The following is a 17,890-nucleotide window of genomic DNA, read 5'->3' on the forward strand; positions in this document are numbered from 1 at the left end:
CCGTCCTTCCGACAACTGCGTCCTTAACGGGATGCTGTATATGTGGTTGCGAAACATTTTTCGACATGCGAACGAGCTTTCGAAGCGTATGTAAAACAGCCAGAGATGGTGAACGAGGCAAACACGAACGCAGAGCTGGCAACGTTGTAATCCTTGAGCTCGGCGCCGTGTAGTATGCCTTCCGGACGACGACCCTTAACCGAGTCTACGAAGAACTTCAGTATAATGTTTGATTCTGTTCGAAGGGCTGCAACATACTCTTTTCTTGACGACTATTACGCAGTTAATGCAAAAGCTGGAGAAACGTGTGACCTCTGAATTTGACACGCGTGGCACGATTACGAAACTATGCATTATTCATTGCCTAAAGGAGAACGACAGAAACCATTTCATTTTTGAATACCCTTCTAACGTCGCTGCTGGGGCTAGAGTTGTGTAGGTCGCGTTGCAAGTAATTGATTGCTTGTAATTAACTAAATTTGCCTATAATTTTGTAGTTAATCGATTATTTTTATCAGACGGTAACTTCGTCCGGACCATGCAGCTGCGTTTTGTAATAGATTATTAGCAATTAGTTAAAGCTTTTCTTAAATTAAAATCCCCGGCACACACAAAGGCATACTTACGTGCGGTTAAAGCAATAACATTGGAAGAATGTTCCGCTTCCGTCAGCAATCCACCCAATTTTGGGCGCACACCAAGATTACTCTTATCTTTTCGTTTGGACGCCCAGTTTTTATATATATATATATATATATATATATATATATATATATATATATATATTTAATGCGAAAGCATTACTTCACTATGTTCACAGATTTCTGTTCGCAGACCGCGTCCGCAGAACGTGTCCGCAAAATTGTGTCCGCAGCAGTTGTGAGTAATTGAGAATTGGTAGAGGTTAATGAGTGGTGGCAATCGATAGAGGGTGACGTAATGTTGTGTCTGAAAAATTAATTAAACCAATAAGTTAATTAGGTAATTAAGTAGAGGCAAGAAATATAAAAGTAAAGGCGAAAATGGTCTCATTAGCCAATGGCTTGGTGCCCCATTTGAATGTATCAAATACTAAAATATTTATCTAAGTCAGTTAATTAGGGTGACGTCAAGAATGTGACCTTACGCAACCGGAAGTAGAGTCGAAAAAGGCGTAGGCAGAGATTGACGTGCAATTTGAAAGTGCCAAAGACTAAAACGGGTAAACAAAAAGTGAATTAATGTGACGTCAACAATGTGACGTCATGCAACCGGAAGTGGAGACAAAAAGGGCATAGGAAGATATTGGCGCTTTGCAAAAACAACCCAAATTCAAAAACTGCAAAAAGAAAAAAAAAACATACAAAAAAAAGCATCCGTGCTTTCGCATTACTTCAATGCAGATTTTGCAGTGCTTTTTAATTTTTATTTCTTTTGAGGAGGCGGGGGGGGGGGGGTCGAAATTCGAAATTTTGATTGTGTCCTGCTTAATTTTTGTGGTGTGTCAAGGTTGTGTTGAATTTTTTTGGTGAACCGCCAATGTCTTTTTTTTTTTTTTTTTTAAGAGTTTAGGGTTGGAGGATAGCCATTGGCCCTGGCCCACCCGAAGCTCTGGAGTTGACTCCTAAGTTCTTGGGGTCGTCCAAGTATGACCATGAACGTTTTCCATTGCCACCTGGTGTTCCCGAGATTCTTAGGTGGCGCCTGGGAGAAAAAGACGCTGAAGTCTGCTCGCGCGCTCTGTGCGTTGCTGGCTGCTGGTACAGCTTCTCCCTGTCTTTGTAGGCACGTCTAGCCCTATTGTCCATGATAATATTGAACCCGCAATAATGGCGGTTGGTCTGAACTAATTAACACGGAAGGACACCAAATTCTGGGTTAAACTACCAGCAAGTGCTTGCAGAAAGAAAAGGAACAGCGCAGCAAAGACGAGGACAACACGGCCCCTTGCCTTTCCTGCATATTTTTTTTTTTTTTTTCCAATTTCGCGAACTCAACCAGATTAATTAAAGTTCCTCACTGTACGCTTCTAAATTTATATTGCGAAGCTCTTGACAATGCAAACAAAAATCAGGTACACGAAAAAGCCGTTTCTTAAACTATAGGATATGTCCAACGACGCCGTGAACTTGCTGTGTAATCTACAATTGCAAATAGCAACATTTTATTTATTTATTTATTTATTTATTTATTTATTTATTTATTTATTTATTTATTTATTTATTTATTTATTTATTTATTTATTTATTTATTTATTTATTTATTTATTTATTTATTTATTTATTTATTTATTTAGTACTGTACCCACAGCGCCATTATTTGGCATTACAGTTAGAATTTGCTTCCGCAGTGTATATGCGTTTCTTTTCGTTTGTACCCACAGATGTGCGTAACGAACAACCCCACGCCACGCATCAAGTTTGAAATGACGCCATTACACACTGCGGCAAAGGGCTGCCGCGGTGTGTAATGGGCGCGGTGTGTCATTGCACTGACGTCACGAATCGCACAAATTAAAGAGGAAAGAAAGAAGGGTAGCGAAAGAGAGGAAAGGAATCCTACCAGACACTAAACAAGGACACCCCCCATCCCCTCCCCTCCCCATTGAACTGTCTTAACCCGCTTTCTTTCTATAGCCAGGCGTCAAGACTTCGAATGCATCATGAAACCTTGTTTTTGCGTTGTTTCGTGATGCATTCCAATACTAGCCACCAACTAACCCGTCTCTCGACATTATAATTGTCAAGACTTAGGCAAAATTGGTAATTTTTGCATCAGCAAAGTGGACGAGCGCAGAAAATGTTCCACTGAGATGTGTATACAGAAAACAAAACAAAGAAAACCCAGAAGAAAACAATATCTACCCTCCTCGACTGTTTTTCATCCCTGCATCCTTCTTTATTTTTGGTAATTATTTGAGCCCTTATGTGCTTTTTTCAAACGTGACGAGTATCGAAAGAAGGTGGAATTCGTAACAAAGATCAATTCGGTAGAAGCGAATTATCGCATTTTCTTCCTTCAGAAGTGGAACACACACAGAGAACGTGCGCTTTATGTAAGAAGAGTGTTCGAGTTTTCTTCCGTTTTTTTTTTTCTACAAATTTGCGTGGGTCTGATGTGCAGCTTATAACAACAGTGCAATATGTATAGCATGCATTCATTTAACACATGACACTAATAGAGAGAACGAGAAACAAAGAGAAGAATTCTTAGCCATTCACAATTGATAAGAATGTTTATTCCATGACAACGAGCACAGACTGCCTTTATTTTATGAAGAACCTTTACCTCGGATGTTTTTTGCTTGTATTCAACGCTATTCCGACCTCGTAGACGTCCCATGAAGCGAGTGATTAACAAACACAGCAACAAACAGACGTACAGCCTTTGTCAAAAGTTTAGAGTCCAGGGGATCTACTTCTGAGCCACACTATGTGGCTCGTAATTCATTCTCAGGTTTCCAAACTTGCTGAAGGCAAGCAGATTTTTCGTTCTACCCTCTTCAATAGCTAGGACTTCCACAATTGTTGAAGTCATAATATACAGCTTAAAAGCAAACCCTCTGGGCTCTAAACCTTTGACAAAGGCTGTACATTTCTAAAGAATATCACAATTAACGTTCGATAGCACAAATGACAGCACATTTTAGCATAAACACAATGATTGCAAAATTAGAATGTTTCAGAAGTATGACAGCTCAAAGTATAACAGCACGAACAAGCCCGCATCAGCTTTTTTTTTTTTTTTTTTTTGCTTTTGTTTCTTACCGGCTTGTTTTTTTAAGTAATAGATTTCAAAGGCATCGGATATAAAGAAAGTATGAAATATTCTGTTTCTAAAGAGCACATATGTTCGATGGACGTGAAGCATTGTTTTTTGACATTTGTAAACAACCATAACACTGATGGCAGAAAATAAGCTTCCACCTTCCATCAGTATGCGGCATATTTCGATTCAGTCGCGTCAGAAAACAATTACTGTACAGGAGAAAATACTAATTCAAAGCCCTCGTGCCTAAGCGATCCCTAAGATTTCTTTTGAATGTCACCTTGGACCCAACGTAATCGCCACACGTTTTGAACCACAACTTTACAATCATACAAGTTGGGAAACTCTGCTCCAAAAAGTGACCAGTATGCATTCTTTGGGTGTTTGCTGATTGCCGCGCCATCTAGGAGCGGCCGATAAAAACTACCTGCAATTCTTGTCATTTCTTTTGAAAAGTATTTTTTTTTCTTCTTTACGTTTAGTTACTTCCATAGCTGTTGAATCTAATAATTTTTGCTACTGCATCTCTCCAACTGATTTTGTTCCTATGTGTTTGTGCAACTGGGACCCAGTTTAATGACCACGGGTGCCCCAACTATCCGTAAGCACATGAATATTGACCAATCAAAGCCGCTGGATTTTATACATGGGCTGTATAGAATGTTTCGCAACTGGTAGTATTAAAGACCTGTGGTTTTGAACTCAGCCGCTGAGGTGCAGTATAATGTGGAGATAACAGCTGCGCTTAGTGGTGTCGGCCTGTTCCAATCAAGAGAGCACAACCACTCGATGTGTGTGTCTGGTTGACGAAATCACCATCTTCTTCCTCAACTCACTTGCCTCAGAAAAAGCTGCCACAGGCACGGTCATACAAGTTTCCGTACATATGGGGATCAGTTTTCAGTCTCCATGCCGAGTCACTTCGCACAAATCAAAATGAACCAAGCGCACTCCACGTCTCGCCAGCCAAAACCATCTATAGCTCCCTGAGAGTAGCTGTCACTGTTAAACTGAATTGTTTACATCCACACGGGCTCGCGACTGAATAAATGAAAACACAAGTAGTGCACTCAAGTTGATTGAAATGGTTCGCTCAACTATAGCTCAGTTATCGATAGGACTATATGCATTTACGATTCTATATATAACCAGAGTTCGTTGATTATACCAGTGTTGAAACTGCCCATATGGCCGACGTATAACTATCTGGTGCTCTGATTGGGCCCAAATTATAGATATTATAGAAATTATAGATATATGTGGCCGTGAGTAAGAGATGGCGGCTGAGCTCATAGGTGGCACAACAACCAGCTAATTTCCAGAATGTAAAGGCAGGTTTCGGACAAATTTTCATTCGGAGTTTAGTACCATGTAGCCTTAACGAACTCATATAGCTATACAAAGGCGTACGCCACAGTGCGCATATATACAGCTATGTGTAAATATATGCACCTTCTTACCATACGAAGTATATAAACAAACACTTTTCAACATTTCACACCAAGGCGTGGGCTGACCGGCAAAACCAGGTACAGTGACTGAGCGAGTGAGTGAGTGAGGAGGGGCTGGGCTTACCGGTGATCCTTGCGAACGGTGAGGCCACAGCACCTCCTTGGATGGACGAAAGCCCGGACTCGACGCCGACCCAGGGCGCCACCTCGGTGCCCATGTAGGCGTACGAACCAAGACCATTCGCTCTGCTCAGGTACGCCGACGGAGTCTCCCGACACGAAGCAGCGGCCACGCTCGCCACGCCAGACGCGCCCTGCGCCCCCCGCCGACATGTTACTCACGAGATATATAGATGCACTTTATGACTGCGCATATATGAACACACCGCTGAGTACACCAGTATGTCCGCGGGAGACTATAGCTTAAATACAGGTACAGTATATTTCTGACGAGCGAACGTTTTCCCGCTCCTAATTTACATCAATGAAATGTGGCGGGTGGTCAGAAGCTTCTTTCTGCTCCATCAGAAGACCAAGCAGTGAAAACAGTGTCTGTATTGGACGCAATAGCTGAGGATATGGTGATCTTGGGGTTCCGGTAAAAGCGTCCTCGGAAAAAAATGGCGCCAGAAAAAACGTTCCACGAAAAAAAGTCCCCATTTGCGATGCAGGAAACTTTGTCCCCAAACGGTTGAAAACGTGCAGCAGAGTATAAAGCTTTCGCTTCACTTGGTGCCCGGCTTATCAGAGATGAATGGCGTTTTGTGTTTCCGACTTTTACTGATATTAACTTTTATCTCCTTTTATGCGTTTAGGTTGAACCCTATTAACAGCGTTTGTTTATAGTGTAGATTTTTTTTCTTCTCATGTGCTGTAGTTATTTGCGCTATCGGCCTTAGACTGCGCGTCCCCGTCGCGAGAATACTACAGCGCTTTCACCCGTCGAGACTATGTCAAACAGATGCGGGGAGTTCGAAGAACCCCAGAAAAGAATATATATATATATATATATATATATATATATATATATATATATATACTGCCATATATATACTGCCATATATATACATATGGCCATATATATACTGCCATATATATATATATATATATATATATATATATATATATATATATATATATATATATATATATATATATATATATATATATGGCAGTGGAAACAGAGTTACAGTGTCTCGGTTTAGCTTTGTTTTCGGAAGAAAGGGTGAGCTGACCACCGGAATCATTAGGCTGGATGCTTCGATTGGTGACTTAGGGTGGCCATGATCATAGACCGGATCAAGCACAGACTGCCTCGCTTAGCCCCGAAAGCGTTAACCCTCCTCACGGGAAGATCTGCGAGGGTGTTTCAGTACCGCTTTCTGTTGTGGCCGGTCCCTCAAGACACCAAGACCATAGCACGCGCCGAGCCGATTTTACCTTTCTTAGTGAGTAATATTACCCAGTCGATTAGCCCTGTCTTAATGAGTGCATAATGGTCTGCGTAACTGGGGACCACGCACTGGACAGATCTACTCAGATCGTGTGTTGTAGCGGGATATTCCACCGTGCTTTTCGCAATGCCTTCTGCAGTGCATCGCAAGCCAGATACACAGGACATGTCTCAAATGATGGTTCCATCTATTCTCAAGGAAAACAAAAATGCAGCATAATAAGGAACTCTTTGCGAAGTGAGTTCCGGAAAAGCGTGTTCCGGAAGAATTCATTCTTAGGGCCAATTTTTGCCTTGGGGACGAGGCCGTATAGTGGCCTTTTCATCCCGGAAAGGTTTTTTTTTTATTTTTTTTTTCGGGGCCGCATCTTCCGAAGAAAATTTTTCCGGGGTCGTTTTTATCTACACCCGGTGATTCTGATGTGGCACCATTGGCGACAGCTATGCCCCGTTTGAAGATGATGGAGGGCGCTGCTGGCACATGACCTTGTTAAGTGGAGAAATATGGGAGAGACCTTTACCCTGCAGCGGGTACAGAGACCCTGATAACGACGACGGTGATGATGTACACTCAGGTTCTTTCCTTCTTTCGTTACCTGCACGCATCAGTATAAATCTAACAAAAGTTTTACACAAACTTTAATTTGGGTTCGTCTGAAAAATGGCGATGCCCGGTAAATAAAGTCGTGACGTCACACTTGTATGGAATGCAAATGCAACGAAGCCTGTTCACAGTCTTCGTACAGAATAGCCAACGATATAGAGCTTACCTCGTGCACTATTGCCCGGCAGGAAGTACGATCGTGTTTTTTTTTTTTTTTTTTCTGGTAGAGAAATAGCACGCAAAGCTAGTTGCAGGAAAGTAGAAGGGCGACATATTTATTACGGGCCACATATTGAGCGGCCCGGCGGTTACGTTGCAGGTCTCATTTCCACCTAGTACGTGTTCCGAGTTCCGAAGCGGACCCGCCATTACTGGAAGCCTTGCTCCTGGAGTTCGCATTTGTCAATGAATTCAGCGCATGTGTCGCGCGGCCGTTTGCGATCGGGTCTCAAGATGAGGGCGACCTCTTCGCAGATGTTCCTTTTAGTCGCGAACTGCAAAGAGATGACGCGCTATCAGTCAATGACTGCATGTATGCTGACGCCTGCATGGGTGTGGCCCACACAAGCACCGCTTATCTATATTAGCTTCCCTCACACAAAGCGTTCTCATCGTTAGTGGGCCCTGGCCTTATCGCATATCTCATAATAATGTGGATTCCGACACGCGCAATTACTTCCAGGATCTCCCCGACCGGGAGTTTATGGCGATAAACAGGAAGCGTTTATTCACGGCTTTTTTCCAGGTGGCGCGAAATCAATCAGTAGCTACTTTCCCATTGCGAGGACAGGATGAACGTGGGCCGCGTTATCTCCTTTATCAGTCGTTGCTTGTACGCAGCGGTCTTCGTTTTTGGGCTTAATTCTGAAAAATGTCGTGCCGCTGATATTTTTTTTTTAAACGTTCGGACAAAGTAGACATCCGGGCGCAATGAAAGGATTGGTGTTGAACGCCAAACATGCCGTTGTTAGACTGCCCTGCTTAATGTTTCTGGCGGTAGCTGTACACTGATGTTACCGCTAATATATATTTCTGGTCTCACACCTGCGCGGCAGCCTTGACCATGTGTTTCAGCTGAATAGCAGCTTCCTTTTATCGGACACAAGCACTGCTGCAACGATAACTTACGCGATTAAATTTGACACTTAGCCATGCAGCCTCCCTGCCGGGTATCTTGTGATTAAACATCTGCCGCATTGACTCAGATCAACAATCAGTAGTGCTATAGTCCCACTTAAAATACAAAACCTATATTTCATGAAGCTCTTCTGCACTGGGACTTATTGTGACTTGAGGCTTCAAAAGGAAAAATATAGGCGACCATATCCATTAACCGGAAGAAGGAATACTATATACTGGCAGCAAGCGGGAAACCGTACCTGGCGTTATTTACTGCCTGCTCACTGGAGGAATCCAAAGAGTTGCCTTAAGGTCCGACGCGTCGTTTCATTTTATCTTCTGTTTATGTGCCTTTTTGCTTATTGTGGGATTGTCCACGAGCTGTACTGACACCCGCCAGATCTTATTTTCCACTCTATACGGCGATGTAAAGCTAAAGGGACACGAACATCATATATTAATATGGAAACTGAATGACCACATGGGTCTTTCGGGTTCCGGTAAGAACATCCCCGGAAAAATGATCTCGGAAATATATGAGAAGGGTTCAACGCTGCTGAACCGAATGTGGAGCGAAAGCATTAGCTGCATGACCGAGCGTTGTTGTTGTTGTTGTTGTTGTTATTGTTCTTCTTCTTCTTCTTCTTCTTCTTCTTCTTCTTCTTCTTCTTCTTCTTCTTCTTCTTCTTCTTCTTCTTCTTCTTCTTCTTCTTCTTCTTCTTCTTCTTCTTCTTCTTCTTCTTCTTCTTCTCGTAGCTACGCCTTTTCACGACGTAACTGCGGCCACCCGAGGTCTCACTTTGGCTGTCATAGTGTTGTTGTCGAAAAAAAAAAAAAAAAAGAAAAGGTCCCTGGAAGAAAAGTCCCCATTTGTGAAATAGCAAATCGCTGAGTGTGGAGTTGTGCGGTTCAATGGTGCCCATCGACTCCAGAATAGTGTTGCCCATGCATATAAATAAAAAAAGACGACGTGACCGCCAAAACTCAGAGGCTAACAAGAAAAGAAGTTGGGGATAGGGTTAACATTTTTTTAAGATCCAAAGTGACATCAAAGTTGAAGATAAATTCAGTACAATAGATCGAGTTACAGAAAGTCAAATGATAGAGGGAACATAGAAAGAAATAGGTCAAAGGAATTTAATAAAAAAGTAGATTTTTTTTTTTATGGCGTTTAATGTCGTAAAGGGGGCTATGCAGTGAAGCCGTATAATGGGAGGTTCCGGAAAATTTGGACTACCTGCGGTTTTCGAAAGTGCGTTGGCATCGCACAGCCTACACGGTTGCTTTGACCTGGGCCTGGATGTGATGCTGAGAACATAACCTACTGGCCATGCATCCAGGGATGCCAAAATTCAGGTGGAAACATGCGACTCAGTGCCTTGCTTATAGACTGTGGCCACATGGCTGGCACTGTATATTTTATACTTAAAGATACTCAACTCTGCGTTGTTGTCATACAGACAACGTATCCATTAATATAAAAAGAGTAGCGGGACAGTTATGCTTGCCAAATATATATAAAGAATCGGCTTACGTCCGGGCTCGAGAAAATTACGGCGGTGACGGAAAAACTTCCTTATCATTTGAAAAAGGACGCGAAGCTTTGCAAAACGTGAGCGACGAAAAGGAGGCATGAAGAGTAACAGTGGCACGCTTACGTTTCGTGACGTCAGACGTGCAACGAATGTGTATAGCCATGCGCTGCCTCTCACTAAGGATTACGCGTGAACGACCTGACTCAGAGCACGTAGGCAAGCACTCGGTTCACTTGTCTTTCTCAGACGGTGAAGCGTGCTAACATCGCCATGCATCACACACGTATATCTGGCCGGTCGGCAAAACAGAGCAGCACCAAAGGACCACGGCTCCGCTCCGTTCGTTCCACATCTTTTGTCTCTTCGCACGAAAACAACCGGTAGACGAGATGTCGAAATGCCTTTACGTAGCGCTTAAGATCCTTCAAGCCCTGAGGGGTGTCAAGGATCCGTGCCCCGTCGACTGAAAGAGTTCTCGACACTTTCCTTTGTTTTCGAAGCAATTAAGGGGCAATGAAAGGCAAACAAAGCCAAAAGCCGTTCCCTCAACAACAGGGTGTCTACAAGGAGAAAGTAAGCCGTATATTTAGCTTCTCTTGCTGTGCATTCTATTCTTTCACGCTGCCTTTGTTCTCTCTGGCTCCCAGCGGGGTGTATCTTATACGGTTCACCTTGATGAGTAACAAACCCGCTTTACTCGGGAATGATTGCTGAGGTGAGGAGAATAGAGCACGTGAGACGACAAACACTGCACCCTCTGGAGGAGCGGGGTAAAGCAGAGAGCAACTAAAGAAACAAAAGTGAAGTAGAGCCTGACAACAATGAGTACAGCAGTAATGCGACGAGGCCCTGTCCTCAACTCTTTCTGTTGTAGTCATTTTGCTTAGCTGTGACTACTCGAACAAGAACATGTTTTTGTGTACTTCTCGTACTTCGAGGTCTCGTACCAAGTGCTGGTGGCATGGGCATGGACAGACTATGTCGTTCTGCCTAGCAGCAAGACTTTCGAAACCTTGGAAGAGAGGGCAAATACATAAAACCGCTGCTCCGCAGAAAAAACTGTCACATCATTTGTTTCGTCACGTGTAGTATAGTCATCAATAATATACACACGCCCACTGAATGGCGAAGGCCTCATCCTGTTCTCTGTCCGTTGTGTAGTAAGCCACGCTCAAGATAGATTTTTTTTTATATACGGTGCGATAATTCAGTACCTTTGAAGTGACAGCAATGATGTATACAGTATTGTGCGTTTTTATCGGGAAAAGTTTAAATTTTAAAATATTTCGTCGCCTCAGTCCCAGGCTCATTAGTAGTGAAATTTCGCGCATGAGCTTTGCGGGAGTTATTATTTTTTTTTTCTCGCAGTAAGTTTGACAGTTACAGCTGGTTTGGCCTGCGCATGGAGCAAACAGGAGGCCGTGCCGACATCAAGAGACCAAAAGCGGCGAACGCTGGGTCGCCCCCAAAGGTATACAAGGCACCATATAGCCAAACAGCAGCGAGTGCGCCATCTGTCGTCTTCAGCCTCAGAAGCCATGCAATTCTCCCTTTGTTGCATTTTTAATCCTGATGCTTTTCTTTATAAACAACCGACCCTCCCCCCCCCCCCCCCCCCCACACACACACACACACTGTTGTCCGATCTCGGTGGAGACGATAATGCGTTTGCATCACGCGTTGTCAAAACAGGTAAGTACCGTAATAATAATTGCTGCCAGTCAAAAGTTAATTACCATGATGTACAAGCCTCGTGCGCAGTTTCACAGCGAACGAATGAGTGGTTGGTTCAGATTGGAAAATGTTTTAAATCCTTCAAAATAACGATACCCAACACTGTATATAAATTGCATGCTTACAATGCAAAACATTTTTGAACTTTTGTGCTACTATGGTTGCCAACTATGACACATGGAAGATAGCCAGAAGCTTGATGCATAACGGTTTGCAACGGGACGATTGAAGAACACGTTGCCTGGCTTAATCAAGCACCAGTCCCATGTAGTATATAAAACACTAAGAAAGTCGGTCAAATCGGCTTGTAGGATTGCCACTTTTCTCTCCTGCAGGTTCACGCCGTTTGACCCAAGTTAGCCAGCCTATAAGTAGTGAACCCATTCGATCCAACTCGCTTGGGAAGAAGCATGTAAACGCGCAGGGAGGGGGGTGTTTAAAGGAGAGCAGAAATCGGAACCAGTGACGTCTGCGCGCTTCCCAGACACCTTGGAAACGCGTCGAGATCTTAGAAAACACTGCACTGCACGATTCCGGTGCCCTCTTCGACGCCGGCTGCATTATACAATCGCGGCTGCTAAGGGTGTCTCGAGTTGATAACTTGCAGTTGTCGAGCGACATTGCCTAGAGGCAGATGACGGACTCGAGCCCTTCCTGCCGAGTTTACGCACGTGAACGAGCTTACGGGTTTGTACCATAGCGATAACAAGGCCCTCTCTGGACCGTTGCAAACCGCCTGTAATGCCGCTTCCATCGATCTAACGCTACAGCTGCACACAACAGGAAGAACAGGAAGCCTTTATTTGAAAGAGCTGTCGTACTGATATTGTATATAAAAGCCATGGATGGGCAAGAACCACTTCTGTCAATTGCGAAGCACTCACCCGAGCCCAGTGATATTCAAGGGGGTTGAGGAGAGGGCGTTTGTTTCGAATCTGATCAGCGACTGATGTAACATGCCACAACATTCCCCACGCTGGTATTGCTATTAAGAAAAGGCACAGTTAAGTGCGCACGCATACAATATGCGGACACCCTAATAAGTGTCTGGTCTGCGTATATATACATAGTGGCGCACCTGAAAGGCGAACCTGGCGTGGTGGGCCGCCGCCAGGTGTCCATGCGCCGGCGAAGGGCTCGAGTACTGGGACGTGTCAGGAGACCCGCGCACTGCCTGTCCCCAGACACCGCCGAGATGGGTACTGTGACTCTGCATGGCAGCACCACCGCCGACCCCCGAAGCCGTGGTCGGGTGATGGTGATGGCCCCGCGCCGGTGACGACGTTGGCGGAGGGGGCGCCACGGTAGGCGACACCGGTGCAGGGGGCATGGCGGCCATAGAGCTGACCGCCACCGACGGAGCCGTTGGGGACGCCGACGACGACACCACCGTGCCCATGGACATCTGTGGACGCGCAAGGGCTAGCTCGATACGCGGAATGGGCTGTTTATGGTCCTTGGGTTTAACGCAATATTAATTTGATTGTAAGGATAGTGTAATGTTTACAGGATTCAACCAAGGAGCATATTTGTAATGACTAGGATGAATTCAAAGGCTCAGTAAGTGTCTTCGCACTGTGGACACCTTATCGACGCCATGGTGTTAGGAGGTCGAAAGGAAGAAAGGCGAGGGAGCAAGAAGCGCCGTATATACGTATATTTAGTGCTGGACACGGTTTAGTGGCAAGGTTAAAAAACAACTCTACCACACATAACGCGCGAAATTTTGATGGATCGGAAAAAAAGAAAAAAAAAACATGTGTATAAATACGTATAAAGATAACATATGGCAGATTCTGACGGGCAATTTCATTGCTGTTTTCTAGGGTATTTTATGGAAGTGTGTTACAGGATTGAGAACAAATACTGAGAATTTAGACATGTAAAATGTGGAGTTCCGCAAGAAAGTAATCTGACATAATTGATATTCAATGCTTATGTATGATCTGGGACCTTTGAAATCGGCAGCAGTAATCTTCCAATATGCAGATGACGCTGCAATAGCTCGAGGCACACATCGTGACTTGAGGTATATCTCCGGTTTCTACTCAGGAAGTGAAGTGTTTCAGCAAGACATTCCGAGGTAATACATTGGCTGGCACACAATTGAATATTTCTAAATAGAAAAAAAAAAATCGTCATCGCTGCATGCAGTCTCTAAATTGTCCAGCTTTCTATTAGGCCAAATCCTGTTCATTCAATTAAGCAGCGAAAAGAGCAAAATTTGCCGATAAGCCTCCAACTCGCCAAGGCTGACGCATTAAATCATAACCCTGTTACTTTAATAATCGCGAACACAACAACCTCTAACATCAAACGCCACTGCCGTATGAGTTGTTAGTTACCACGGTTATGACTGTGATAACTGACCGCATCCGCATGCTACAAGGTAATACTGCGATACGTTGCTTTGCCGTTGTGTTTTTCCGTATGCTGTTCTGTTTCTGTGCTGTTTTCTCGGTATGTTTTGACGCGTGTTGCTTTGTCGCCATGCTGTTTTTCCCTGTGCTGTTTTTTTTTTCTTTTTGCGCTGCTTTGAAGCATGCCATTTTGTCGTGTGCTGCTCTTTCCTGTCTCCGATAAGGACGGCCTTCGTGTGCTCGTGACCTTGCGAGCCCTTTTGTCTCTTAGTGCTAAGCCTAAAATGCTGCGCCGGCACAAATGACAAATGATCGCATAGAAATCAATGCTCTCCCATATGAAGCACACTTCGCATTTCAAGTCTTGCCTGGTGGTGATGCATGTATTGGTGTGGCACGGGAACCAGCGGCCTGGTGCCCGGCACGTACACCGGCGGACCCGGGTGCAGGAAGGCTGCCGAAGTCCCGCTCGAGCCGTCCTGGTACGAAGGCAGGTGCATGGCCAGGTTTTGGAACATGGTTCTTTCACAACGAGAATGAGCTTGATGTTCACTGCTAGTGCCTCTCCTGGTGCACAACTTTCAAGCAAGCCTAGAGCGCTTCGCGCTCCACACTGGCAAGCATCTTCACGACGACCCTTCTATATACACCTCCTATGTACACGCTGACACAGGCTGCGCTACCGGCTGCTGCACAGTTCACACAGCAACAACAGACGGCGTAGTTTCGCTGCCTTGATGGTCATCGCCTGAGCAGAGTCGTCGACCTCTGGACACTGAACTCCATCCTGCACATCAAAGAAATAAAAGAGAGGGGAAAGGAAGCTCACATTTAATGCATTCGTTATTTCCGGCATCAGAGGCGATGCATACGCGTCACCAGTAAGCTATGGTGTGTTATATTCAACGGCCATTTATTACTTTGCGACAGCGAACTTAGTCACGCTCTTCCATCACTGTCATGATTTCTCTGAACATGATACAAGGTGTAAAGCAAACACAATGCGATGCAGCGCTGTCTTGAACTCTCTTTACAAGCTTTGTGTGATGAAAAAAATTAACGATGTCTAACTACGCATGAAATAATTGCGTTCTGAGTTGAAGTTAGGCATCATACATGCAGGCCTCCAATGGTAAGAGTAAATCCGCAAGTCCCTATGTGAGACACGAAATTATTACAAATTCCGCCACATTGCCCTTCTTACCATTCTATACTGGCTAAACAAAACCAAAAGAGGTTGAATTTAGCGTGGTTAGAAATTTGCCTCCTCAGGTTCAACTAGACGTTTAATTTAGCACTGCTCCTGCCTCTTCGCACTCTGAAGTATTACGTCCTCGTCGTAAAAGTGAAGCGACTAATGCTCGACCTTTCCTTTTTTTTTTTTACACCAGAAGTTTTCCTTCCTTTTTTTTTTTTTCTTCTTAATAATACATTTGACGTCGTCTGTTACGCTTGCAGAGAGGATTGAGCTATAAGATCTCTCCTGGCATACTCAGCTAGCTGTTTCCGACAGTTTTCCAAGGAAGAAAACCGCTCCAGGTCGAAAAGTATGTTTATGCTACACATATATACACGTTGCTATTTGGTCCTCATGCCATCTCCTCTAAAACTGGCGCTATAGTTCGTGAAAGCTCAACATAATGCAAACAAATGTAGAAAAAAATGAGGAGCTTGCTATGAGATATATCTCTTACTGTAGTTAAACAGCACTTATCAGAGTTGTATTTATTGTAGATATTCAGTCACTTATTCTATCCTTCAAATTCTTAAGGAGCATCAAATAAAAACCAACAGGTGCATTGTTTGCCGCGCGTTAACTGCAACACATACTTGGTTTGAATCGACCCTTCGCCATGTGCTCGAAGCTTTGGTTTTTGTTTAATTTATGAGGTTTACCGTAATAGGTCGACTCAGGATATGAGGAACGTCGTAGTGGAGAGCTCCGGATAATTTGGAACGCTTACAGTTCTTTAACGCGCGTCGACATGATATCCTTCCGTTTCGCCTCCATCGATACGCGATCATTGCTGTCAACTTTGTCAAACTCGGAATGTCTTCTGTGGTGTGTAGCGTCTTTCTGATATGCAGACAGAGGGCTCTTCCCGGCTGAAACTATAGCCCTTCTCTCTCATATATATATATATATATATATATATATATATATATATATATATATATATATATATATATATATATATATATATATATAAGTTATTGTTGTGGCTGTAAGAAGAAGGAAAAGAAAATGCACGGGCCTGCTACTGGCTCTGTAGCTGAGCCACCTCCACTGCCTCATGCGGACAGAAGAGAAAATAGAGAAGAAAAAAAAGAAGAGAAAGAACGCGCGCCGCAACAACAGCCGTTGTCCATCACCTAAGCGGTCGCGAGTGCAATGACGGCCTACAACGTATAAAAATTCGGTGGCTGGCTATTCCCGCCGCACGCGGCGTTGACTACCGTCCCAGGCCCGTAAGGCCAGGAACTGCCACCCTTCCAGTTAATAGTTTATATATATATATATATATATATATATATATATATATATATATATATATATATATATATATATATATATATAAAAGCATGTGCAGTGCTGTATGTAGCTCGAAGCATGCACACAATAAAGACAACAACAAAACGTTCCTCTGCGATCTCACTTTTTTCGACCTCTGAGCAGATCAAGTTTTCATGCCATATGACACTGTGTGATTGATATTCTGCAATTTCTTAATCAAGAACAAGTGAACATAAATGTAGAAAGAGCGAGGAGAAATGGGGAATCAATGCAAAACTTAGTAACCAGAAGCAACCGGAAAGAGAGGAGCTTCCCCGGAGTATAACATTGTTTACGAACCAAGCGGACCCGACAAAGACGCGGCTAAAAAGTGCTATTTCCATGCAAAGGACGACGGCGAAGTTCAGGTGAACTGGAGGAGGACGGGCGGCCTGAGAGAAAGGAGGGCTGGTGAGGAGGGTTCCAACGCACACACAAAAGCCGACCTGTGCGGCACGGCAAAGCCATCTTTCATCTTCAGCCGCTCCCGCTGTGGCGGCCGGCGGAGAGGCGGCGGACGAGAGCGGCTCGCAGACAACAATTGCGTGTGCGTGCTTGTGCGGGTGATGCCGGCGGCGGCTCTGCCCTCCGGTCGAGCCCCGAGGCAACGCGGGCCCAATCCGAGGGCCGTTCTCCTCCGCAGGGGACGAGCCCGGGGGCGGAGCCAGCGTTCGCGCCGTGAAGCTGGCGTGCATAACGCAGAACGGTGTTGTACGCCCGCAACGCTATAGCTAGGTATGCCCGACCGCGGCGGCAACCTTTGAAAGCGCTCGGCAGTAGCAGCTGTGCGCAGGCTGCATGGCTACTCGTAGAGAAGTCTCTGATATCTTTAATAAAGCGATCAGTATCTGCAGATAGTTCATCTCAACGTCAGAAAAGCGTCACGTACAGTCTTTGTCAAAAGTGTAGAGCCCAGGGGGTCTGCTTCTGAGCCACTTCGTGCGGCTTGTAATGTATTTACAATGTTCCAAATCTCTTGAGAGTAAGAAGATTTTTTGCCCAACCCTCTCCTATGGGAAGGACCTACACTAATGCTGCATCAGCTCTGCTACACGGCTCAGAAGCAGACCCCCCGGGCTCTACAATTTTGACGAAGGCTGTACATGTTGACGTACTGTCACTTATGTAGAGATAGTATCTTAGAAATATATGTGCAAACACTGCGTCGACCTTCTTTTCGTAGCTAGAAGCAGGGGATGCACCCTCAGGGTCCTCTATGCTAAATAACATCAACCTGTCGTGTTCCATATTTGCATGTGGTCGTTACGTAACGTTCGTGGTTCTTTCGTTAGTTCGATCACCCATGTCGACTAATGCTGTCAGGAGGACTGGA

General features: G+C 44.4%; 1 protein-coding gene across 2 annotated transcripts in view; it reads right to left on the minus strand.

Moving 5' to 3' along the window:
- LOC146207619 (uncharacterized) overlaps positions 1-14,653 on the minus strand; it is a 68,842-nt gene extending 54,189 nt beyond the window's left edge. Inside the window, exons 1-3 of one of the 2 annotated variants that reach the window (XM_084589208.1) lie at positions 14,372-14,653; positions 12,722-13,048; positions 5,323-5,512 (exon numbers count right to left, since the gene is read on the minus strand). In XM_084589208.1, coding sequence (XP_084445334.1) covers positions 5,323-5,512; positions 12,722-13,048; positions 14,372-14,521 — 667 coding nt within the window. In that variant the 5' untranslated portion in view covers positions 14,522-14,653. Of the gene's footprint in view, positions 1-5,322; positions 5,513-12,721; positions 13,049-14,371 lie in introns of those variants that run through there. The other variant, XM_084589198.1, reaches the window with a different exon arrangement.
- Between the last annotated feature and the right edge of the window lie 3,237 nt (positions 14,654-17,890).

This window comes from Amblyomma maculatum, chromosome 1, assembly GCF_055883805.1.
Source record: "Amblyomma maculatum isolate TAMU_Amacu chromosome 1, ASM5588380v1, whole genome shotgun sequence".
In the NCBI taxonomy this organism is placed as follows: Eukaryota; Metazoa; Arthropoda; class Arachnida; order Ixodida; family Ixodidae; genus Amblyomma; species Amblyomma maculatum.